The sequence below is a fragment of the Protopterus annectens genome, chromosome 4.part0, assembly GCF_019279795.1.
Source record: "Protopterus annectens isolate FY-2018-M chromosome 4.part0, PAN1.0, whole genome shotgun sequence".
Taxonomy (NCBI): Eukaryota; Metazoa; Chordata; order Ceratodontiformes; family Protopteridae; genus Protopterus; species Protopterus annectens.
The window spans coordinates 1,089,729,812-1,089,741,214 of NC_056733.1; the positions used below are offsets into that span (position 1 = coordinate 1,089,729,812).

At 38.5% G+C, this 11,403-nt stretch overlaps 1 protein-coding gene across 1 annotated transcript; it reads left to right on the forward strand.

Annotated features, from left to right (window-relative positions):
* The first annotated feature begins 8,518 nt into the window (after positions 1–8,518).
* LOC122800397 (protocadherin alpha-C2-like) lies at positions 8,519–11,193 on the forward strand. The gene has a single exon (XM_044069846.1). The coding sequence runs from the start codon at positions 8,656–8,658 to the stop codon at positions 11,191–11,193; it is 2,538 nt and encodes an 845-aa protein (XP_043925781.1). The 5' UTR covers positions 8,519–8,655.
* Positions 11,194–11,403: the final 210 nt, after the last annotated feature.

Here is an 11,403-nt window from a genome sequence, read left to right on the forward strand (position 1 = left end):
GTTGGAGGCTATCAGTACAGGTTATATTTCTGAACTAGTTTAGTATTTTCTAGTCATTTTCCTGACAAAATATCTCGATGTTTAGTTATAAGATGCATTTAGGTTGTGCTTAAGACCGCTGCATGTGTTTGACGGTAATGCTTTACCGTTATCTTCTTTTTTGTTCTGTACATCACATTCATGGGCAAATAAAAAGTAGTTGTAGGTTTTACGTTATAAAGCTAAAATATGTTTACAATTGTATATGTTAAGTAATCAACCCTTGTGAAAAAAGAAAAAAGTGCGGTTATTGTTAACATTTGCATTAAGAATAGCTAACCGTCAGATAAACAAAACATGGGCTGTGTCTTGACTGTGCTTACAGCAATAGAAACTAGCGTCTGCTCTTTTTGCATGCATACTTTCTCAATATAATGTTTCCGCTTTGATAGGGTATGACCTCATTGACTGTGAAGAAGACAAAAACATTTTTTGTCCACAGTAATGCATGTTAGCCTGTTGCTTTCAAACTCATACACCACCCCCAATAAGACACATCACTTAACAGCTATCAGTTATCAGTGAGCATGTCATTGCCATTTGGTTTCTCACATAGCATGTACCTCCCCATGAAAAACACTTTATGTGTGTACTTCAAATGTCTGATTATAAAAAAGTGATAGACATAATGGTGAAAGTAGTGTACAGTATTCTAAAAATCATATTAAAGTTAATTCAACAGTGATTATATAACTCCCCTCTGCTTTCATACAAAGCTGTTTCCTAACCCCAAATGATAGCCACATTCTGTATAACCTTCTAGCATTTGATTGTGAAAGCAAGTAAACAAAAGAATGGTTACAGTAATGTATTTCATCTTGCTATTGTCAGATGCATATATATGGCCCCATCACCAGCAAACAATATCAGTAATTGTTTCACAGTCATCCTTTAATTGTCCACTGCATTATCTTACACATTGTGTCCCACTCACAAAAGACATACAGTTTGTCCACTTCCAGGAATGTGCACTCATGAAGCAATGTAAATAAATAATGGCCATAGCAATATATTTATGCCTGCTACTGCCATGTCTCTGACCCCGCCCCATGCTCTTTGACAAATTAAAAAAAAAAAAGTTAATGGATCACCGTTATAAGTAAAGTTTATTGTTATGACTACCCATAGACATGTCTGGTGTTCTGCCAGTATTATTTCTTTATTTGCATTTGTTTTATTGTGAAGGTCTGAGTGGGTTATAAAAAGCCTCTTTTCACTGGAGGCCATGGAGAAGAGTTCTGTTAAGAATTTAAGCACAATGTACATAAAGAATTGAGATATATTCAATTATAACCAGAAGAACCATGAACAGATGGAACATACTGACTGAAAAATTTCAGAAAAATGCAACAGTATTCACATGCATATAATAGCAGCTATTAAACAAACACTGAAATCAAACACATAGAAATTACTTAAGGCCTAAAACACAGTAAAAAATATAAGCTTTCACAATTGCTTTACACTGTATAGTAACAAAAGTGCAAAGGTTGTTTTTTCTCAGGTTTCAGTCAGTTGACTACACTCAAGAAAATGGAGCAGTTACAATCAATAAAATCTGTTCTGCTATTTGAACATGAATTCCTTCTACCATCTTTACTGTTTTTATTTCCCGTTGGTACATAATCTGCAGTTAATACATTTAGTTAGTCTCACTCATCTCATTATCTGTACAAGTTTTTCACCTACATTTGCAATTCTCATTCTTTGGATCAGAATATTTTTTTTTCTATACATACAGCTGAAGTGGCTAATCTTTCACTGGTGAGAACAGAATTAAACAGAAGCTGTTTTCTGCTGTTCCCTTTTACCAAGCCTCATGGCCTACAGCACTAATCATTTGGTGGGGGGGTACATATATGGTAGCTAGATGGAAACTTAGCAGATTGTCTTCACTGACCAACATCGGCTAAAGTAGGAGGGTGGCATGGAAGCAGGTGTTACTGGCAGATTCTTATTTTAAATTATAGTGCAGAGCTCACTTATCTGGCATTGACAGTCTGGAAATTATTACATCACTTAGAATCACTGTAGCTAGCACCTTATAACATGATGAGATTATGTGCTAGTTCCAGACTGATCTTAAATCATCATATTGAAATGAGGTTTGGCTGCAGATGGGACCAGGACAGTGTGGGTGTGTGTGTGGGCGGATACACTAGACAATTTCGATGTACTGAAATTTCAAAATACAGTACGTCGAGACCGAATAGTGGAAAGTGCAGTTACCCCAAACTGCACTATGCCGAATGTGGAAGTGTCGAATCCACAAATGTCAAATCCACCGCTATCGTGGTGTCGCATTCCTGATGTGTGGTACGGTTTGTGGATTTATCTGGGGTTTCAGGTAAGTGTTGTGTGTTTGAGGATATTGGGTAGGGATTTTAGTGTGTGTGAGTGTGTGCAGTGGTGCTTTTTGTGTGTTTGTGTGTTTAGTGCGACCTCTGAGTTAGAATATATAAGTAGGGGTTGTGTGGGGGGTGCAGGGGGGCTTTTCCCCCTGCTTATAGGTAGGTTAGGTGTGTTTGTGTCTGTTGTTATGTTTCTTTAGTTAGGTAGGTGTATGTGTGTGTGATTATGTGCTGGTTTGTGTGTGTGTGTGAATGGTCGCGGTTGTGGTATTCGTAATTATGGGTTATCGTGTATGTGGGTTTTCCACTATTCAGTCTCGAAATACTGAAATTCGACATTTCAGTATTTCAAGATTGTATAGTGAATCCGTGTGGGCGCATGTGCATGTGTGTGTGTGTGTGTGTGTGTGTGTGTGTGTGTGTGGGTGTGTGTGTGTGTGTTTCATTTAAAATATATACATTTTCTTTTATTTTCTTCTTTTAAAGGACTGTGCCCCCCACACCCCCCTTACCTTTATATATCAACTCCAGGGTCGCACAACTTTGGGGAGGGGGACAAATTCCTGTTAATTGCCATGAATACTGGTTTTTGATCAAATGTGCTGTCAATCAAATGAGTTTCGATCAAATGTGCTGTCAATCAAAAGTAGTATATCCATATATATATCCCAGAAAAAGAAAGGGGAGTGAGTGACACAGGATGGGGAACAACAATAGACAGATGCAGACTGACAGGGGGCAAGCAACTGGTGATGAGGGTACTGAACTACAAACAAAGATGGGAGGGGACAAAAAAGATGACAAGCAAAATGAGGCATACAGAGGAGATCCCACCCAGAGATCAGTCACTCTGTGGTTGACATCATAGGTGAGCACCACATCTGGCTGCCCAAAAGATAAGGCTGGACAACCCCATGACCCTTAGACACAAAAGGAGATGATACAGAGTGTCAGTACAGGTATCCAACCACCAGGCTATCTCAGTCTACACTAGCCTCTACACTTTCCTCTGGGTTACCCAGGAAGGCCCATATACACTGCAGTCAGAAGAGAGGCCGTTGCCCCTTCATCCTGAGAGGTAGCTCTGGCTCACCTTCTACAGTGGAACAAATGGAGAACTGCAATGATTATTTCATTTGACAAGGGGGGGAAATCAACCAACCATGGAAACTACAGACCCATTAGTCTGACTAGTCTAATATGCAAAGCCATAGAATGAATTATCATGGAAATGTGCAGTGCCAAACCAATAACAGAATTCTTACAATAATAATAATATAGCTCCCACTCCCTGTCTTTTCCCCCATTTCTAGAGAAGATATGAGTGGCATCTCCCCAGGTACTTCCACTGGTCACCAGAGTGGATAATACCAGTCACATTACTCAACAACCTGGCAAGCTAGTTATATGTACCAGTATTGTTAAGGGGCCCTTATACTTTTCATACAGGGACTTCTTACAATCCCTGTGCAGCAGGTGAAGGAAAACATTGTTCTCACTGCTGCACCATATAAGTTGCCAGTTTATTGGCTAGCAAATTCAGCTAAACCTTCACCCCCCCATTCCCTCTCTGCCTCCTCCATAAAATACCTGCTAACATAACACCCCCCCAACTATTAACAAGGAGCAGGTCCTGGTGGTGCTCACTAAGACCAAAAACACAGCATCAGTGATCCCCTAACAATATCCTGGGATGTCTCCTAAATAGCTTGAAACATGACCTATCAGGACCACTTTTCTCACTGTTCAACTATAGCATGAAGACATGCTTTGTACCATGAAAATGGAGAACTGCTATGATTATTTCACTTGACAAGGGATGAAAATCAACCAACCATGAAAACTCCAGACCCATTAGTCTGACTAGTCTAATATGTGAAGCCATAGAATGAATTATCATGGAAATGATCAACAACGACATAAACAACCTTAAGACAGTAGACCCAACCCAATATGGCTTTGTAAAGGGAAAGTCATGCCTACTAAATCTGGTGGACATCTTTGGGAAGGTCACCAAGGCAATGGATGAGGGGAAAATGGTGCATACCACCTACATGGATCTGACTAAGGTATTTTATATAATACCCCAAATGAGTATAGTTGGCAAACTCATCAACTGGAGTATAAACCCCTACATAAATCACTGGATGGCCAGCTGTCTTACATACCAGACCCAGGAAGTCAGGATTAACAATACCACCTCCACTCAGAGGCCTGTCACCAGTAGGGTACCTCAGGGCTCCATGCTGGAACCACTCCTATTTGGCATGTACTTCTAGCAGCTAATGTCAAGGACCTTTGGCTGAACAGATTCATAGCTGGCTGCAAATTGAGAGCTATCATAGATTCCTCCATGACACAAACATTCTCTAAGATGGCCTAACACAGGCAAATGACAGGTGCCAATGTCATGGACTAAAACTCAATGCCAAGAAATGCAATGTAGTGCCTTTTGGGACAACTGATACATAGGCTAAATACTCCATTGATAAGACACTCCTAAGATTCTAGATGGTAATCCGGAATCTGGGAATGCATGATTACAGTAATCTAACCTAATTCTGTTACCCAACTTATAAGTAAGGACAAGGCATCCAGGTCCAAGGAAGTCAATAATGCCACTTTATTCAGACCCATCATTGAGTATAATGAACCCTTTGGCATGCACTTTACCAGAGATATACCACAGTTGAAACTCCAGCAAAGGTTCTTTACCAGGAGAGTCATGGGTATAAACATATTGTCCTATATGGATCACCTAAAAACCCTGTCTCTATACTCTGTCTCATACAGGTTACTGAGCAGTGATCTATGCCTGGCATACAAGGCATCCTCAGATCCAACTCTGATGGACCTTTTGCATATCCACAAAATGTACAGCATCGGAACCACTAGATACAAGGATTGAAATTTTGCTTGTGACATAAAGAAGACATGTTGGTGAGACAGATATTTGTCTCAGAGGTTCCACATGCTCTGGAACAGGCTCCCCCATCAATGTGAAGCAGAGTCCATCCCTAACCCTATTTAAGTGTAACCTTGACCAATGGATGGGAAATTAGAAATTCACCCCTGGTCTGATCCCCATGTCTCTTACAGACAGAGGCAGATAGTGATGCCCAGACTAGCATACTCCACTATATAACTCTGTAAACTTCCTAACATACCTTCTCCTAATAAACCTCCATCATACATAGGGACAGAATTGGGTTGGATTGCATGGCTTGGCTTATAAAGGCACTGGTCATTGTTCGCTCAGTATATTCCTATGGACTATGACTCTTCACTTATATTCATGCAACTTGGTCTTAGTCAATAATTTTTCCCTTACATTCACTGTCCATTATACTACTTGCCACTATACTTCTGGCCCACTCGGATTTTGGCACAATACTCCAGTTTAGGGATCGATTTCACCACAGCAATTGTTCCACTCCTGATATTTTCCTCACCTAAGCTAATCTGTAATTTATGAGTTTAATATCAGTAAGCAAAAAAAACACATTTGCAGAGATATTTCTGTTGTGGTGTACAACATGACATAATGCAATAGTGGCTAAATATGTACTGATATTTCACCTGAACATATATGTTCTTTTGTATTTTGTAACGATAGTGTTTTATTAATCTAACTGATTTTTTTTTCACATTGGCTGGGGCTGAACAAGGCCACATTTGCACTAGTGTTTTTGTGTAATAAAAATTTTCACCAATGAAAGACATAGGGAACAAAATGCTGAACATACATTACAGGCATAACTCAAACATTTAGTAAAGTTAAGCTCTGTAAATACACAGAAAAATAGTTCTAATATTACAAAGAACAAGATACAAACAATTTTAACATACAATAGAATGTAAACATGACTTTTCACCGTATTTTACAAGCACTACAAAATAACAGCTTCTCCATTGTATTCAACTTTTTAGGGGAAACTTTCTGCATTATTATTGCAAATTTATTTATTTTATTTATTTATTTCCAGTTTGATGACCGGGGATGTCCACTGGGTTCAGGGAGCCCATTTTCAGTGGAGGTCCGGGGAGAAAAGCTCCATGTTACAAAGTTTAGATACAGATACAATATAGAAAAGAAGAACAATTTACAATTATGTTTCATGCTAGAGAGCAGGTGGAATTTCTTAGGTTCATGTTACCTTTAGATACATACACAATATTATTAATGAACAATTTACAGTTACATTTCATGTTAGAGAACAGGTGTAAATTCTTAGGTACATGGTATAAATTTGATATTTACAATATGTACATATGTGTGGTAGCCTATAGATCATAGCTAGAGAGGCTAGTAATCATAGCTGGAGAGGGGTTTAGAGGTGGACAGAGAATTATAGGACTAGGTGGGGAGAATGCAGTTGCATTTTCTGTTAGAGTAAAGGTAGGAATGTAACTGAGATTTAAAGTTTTCAAAGTTTGCACAGGTCTTTAGTGAGGAAGGAAGAGAATTCCATTTTTTTTGCTAAGGAAAAGGATAGCAGGAGTTGACCAGCAGGGCGATTGGGTTTTCGGACACCAGTTTGGTTTTGGTGAGTAGATCTGAGAGTTCTCTGAGGGGTGTAGGGGAGAAGGATGTTGCATAGAGCAGGGTACTTAGAGGGTTGAAAGATTAGTTTGTGGGCTGTGGTAATCTGAAGATAGTCTAGATGGTTGGAGAGCTCAAGCCAGTGTTACAAATTAAGGGCAATACAGTGATGGGAGGAGTATTTGGCTTTGGTGACAAATTTAGAAATCTTATTATAACAGACTTCCAATTTTGAAGTGAGTGTGGCAGATAAGTTAGTTAGTAGAGGAGCGCCATACATTAGTGAGGGGAGTAGATAGGTAGTGGCAAGCGTTTGTCTGGTGGAAGGAGAGAGAAATCGGATGTTCCTGTATAGCATATTTTAGCTGCACATTTTGTGCTCATAAGAAAATAAGACATGCCATTTTAAATTAGCTTTTAACAGGTAAATTAATTGCAATCTTAAAAGCCATGTTTGCAGAATTTCAGGGGCACCATTTAATAATAATAATGACACTATTAATGCGAATAATTATAAGAAACCCAATCACTTAAAAAGGAATTTTAGTTCTGATATTTAACACTGCTGAACGAATTAATCTTCTAGTTCTTTTGTTCTTTCTTCTTATTTCTACCATCATATTCAACACCGATTCTGAAGTTAAAGAATTATGACCTTATTTAATACACACACACACACACACACACACACACACACACACACACACACACACACACACACACACACATCACGCACGCATGCACACATTATAGCCGGTATATGCACATAATTCAAATAAAGTGCAGCAAACTGGAATATATTATACAGACTGCCTCCTACCTTATGGATCATACAGGAAATGTGGAAGAGTCATACAAAGACTGTTGTCCATCTGCTCACAACCCCCGGCCCCTTCCCATTTTTGCATATGGGGTAGGAGTGTCATTTTACCTCTCAGCCGTCCCTAATTTTCAGGGACTTCCCTAATTTTGACTCAAGTTTTAGCTCTGTCCCTCTTAATCCCACCTAAAACTGGTCACCTTTGGAGAAAAGGTGATGAATGACAATATAGACAATGACAATAATTAAATAGTTATAGATTTCTTTGACTTCAGAAAATGGGTAATAATTCACACATTCTCTTAATTTGTCAATGTCTCAAGGCAGTAATACAAATATTATAAAAATGTCCCTGATTGTCCTTAATTATTTCTGGAGTTGTCCATGATTAGTTGAGAACTATGGGTGCCACTTCAACAGTGGCAGTCATCTAGAGCCAAGGTTCATGACACTATGACTAGCTTTATGGCTGTTCTTCCATACCATACACTCTATAGAGTGTCCAATCCACATACTGCTTGTCCTTGAAATGTGGGAGGAAATAAAAGTATAAGCTGATATATCTTCTTCATTAAGATGAGCTCAGTTTAGTTTGTCGGTGCTGTAAAAATGCATTGCTGGTTTGAGCTAATGCTTGCTATTGCAAAACAAGACTGCCAGGTGTCGCTGCCCACTACCAAGGTGTACCCAAGCATAATACACCACCCAGATTATTTTACAGGATAAGAAGGACTCCATTATTGTCCGTGGTTGTATCGGGGTTCTGTATCTTCATCTGGAGTAATTCAACTCGATATTGAATATAAGCATACATTTAAATTATTTTACCAGTATTTAAAAACACTGGGTGAAGAGCTTGCTTACAGGGACGTGATATAAAATCATTTAAGGCTGCAAGGAATATGGCATTGGCAATAATGTTATCTCTTCGTCTTTCGCTGTATTTTGTGTATAGCCTGGGTCTTATTTCGGCAGACTTTAGATTCTCTATTCCGGAAGAAATGCATAAAGGTGCCCTCATTGGAAATGTTATTAAAAATCTGAATTTGAACCTGGAAGGATTGTCTTCTAGAAAATTCCGTCTTATTTCTAAGGGAGGTAAGCAGTATTTTGCTATCAATTTAGAGAACGGAGACATATTTGTTAATGAAAGGATAGACCGAGAAGGTATTTGTGGGAAGACGGTTCCTTGTTTTCTTGGACTTCAGATCGTTTTATCAGCTCCTTTGGAATTATATAATATTCAAATTGAAGTAAAAGATATAAATGACAATTCGCCTGTGTTCCCATTTAAAGAAGTACAATTTAATATTTCAGAATCAGTTTCTCCAGGAAGAAGGTTCCCTATTGAGAGTGCCTATGATCTTGATGTGGGCTCAAATGCAGAATGTAACTATAGGATTAACCCGAATCATTATTTTATACTAGATATCAGAAATTCGAGTTACGGTGCCACTGTGACTGAGCTTGTACTCAATAAATCTCTAGACAGAGAAACAGAATATATACATTACCTTTATCTCTTTGCAGAGGATGCTGGCGATTTTGCAAGATATGCCTCATCTAGAATCGTTATTAATGTGTTGGATGCCAATGATAACCCACCTAGTTTTGAGAAACTAGTTTACAATGCTAGTGTAAACGAAGGAGTGCATGTAGGAACCTTGGTTATTAGGCTTACAGCCACGGATATAGATGAAGGCACAAATGGAGAAATAGTATATTCATTTAAGGGCAATATACCTAGTGAGCACGATCAACTGTTTGGAATTAATTCCTCCACTGGGGAAATTAGAGTGAAAGGTGCTTTAGACTTTGAAGGGGGGAAGTTTTATCAACTGTACGTTCAAGCTTCAGACAAAGGAATCACCCCACTGCTTGGATATTGTAAGCTCCTGGTTGAAATAATAGATATCAATAATAATGCACCAGAAATATTACTAACTTCAGTTTCTAGTCCCGTCCGAGAAGATGCAGTTATTGGGACTATTGTAGCTTTTATCGAAGTAAGAGATTTGGATTCTGGATTAAATGCACAAGTGCATTGTCAATTACAAGAAAATGTTCCATTTGTGCTCAAGTCGTTTGATAATTATTATACTTTAGCAACTGCAGGGCCGTTAGATAGAGAAAATGTTCCCTTTTACAATATCACGGTTCTTGCCACTGATTCAGGGTCTCCTTCACTTTCAACTGAAAAAAATATTTTTGTCCAGATTTCTGATGTTAATGATAATGCACCTTATTTTTTAAAGGACTCTTTTAATATATACATACCAGAAAACAATTCACCAGGAGATTTCTTGTACCAAGTAAACGCCTTTGACCAAGACTTAAACGATAATGGGAAAATTACATATTCTATTTTGGAGAAAGAAATCAATGATCTGCCTGTGGAACATTATGTAGTAATAAGTTCGGAGACTGGGAATCTATATGCACAAAGTATTTTCGATTACGAAAAACTCAAAGCGTTTGATATCCGGATTCAAGCTGCTGATCACGGAGATCCACCCATGAGCTGTATTGTCAGTGTAAATAGTGTTGTTGTTGACCAAAACGACAACGATCCAGTCTTTTTGCATCCCATTATAAATGATGGCACTGTGCCAGTAGAGTTGGTACCACGTTCTGCCGAAGCAGGATATTTGGTAACGAAGGTTATTTCTGTTGATGCAGACACTGGTCAAAATGCTTGGCTGTCATATCAATTCTTACAGTGCAGTGATCCCACACTATTCAGCCTTGAACCCCAAACCGGCGAAATCAGAACCTTACGCACCCTTAAAACATCAGATTCTAGCAAGCAAAAGGTTATAGTGCAGGTAAAGGACAACGGCCACCCCCCTCGGTCTGCTACGGTAGCCATTGGCATATTACTGTTCGACAGTCTTCCACAAGTTATCCCAGAATTTGACGAAGATACCATCATCCAGGAACAAAATTTCCCCTTAAACATGTACTTGATCATTGCTTTGGTTGCCATTAGCCTTTTGTTTATTGCTGTTTTAATTATAACAATTATAGCTAAATTCCACATGTTATTGGCTCCACATTTGGACTACGGACCGGCTGTATGCTGGGAAGATGCATTTGACAGCAATAAAATAAATATTTCAGTGGAGCCAAATACCGAACTATTACAAGATTTTACTGATGTTTCTAATTCGGGAAGACTTTCTGGTACTTACTATGAGTCCTACCCGGTCTCTAAATCTGAGAATGACAATTCATCGCTTCCAGTTGGTGAGGGAGCAGAGGGAATAAATAAAAATTGTTTCACTGACTTCAGAGTTCATGGCTGGTACGTTCAGGTGCAAAATGCAACAAGCCAGAAGAGCAAAGATGGAAGTGGGGTATGTAGTGCAATACCAATGGAAAAAACAGCAGTATTAATTTGCGGTGTAAACGATGAAAACGCGTTTAGTAAAATTTTGTAAGCTAGTTGCGGTCTGGGTCTTCACACAATTTATCCTGGTCATTTAATGACTCGAAATCTTCTATTACTAAAATTATTATTTTTATTATTATTATTATTATTATTATTATATTGCTACTATTATCCTTTTGAATAAGTGGCACTGGTACTGTGAGGCCATCTGTCAGATTTCTGGAAAAACTTCAAAGCAAATGACTAAGATAAAATAACA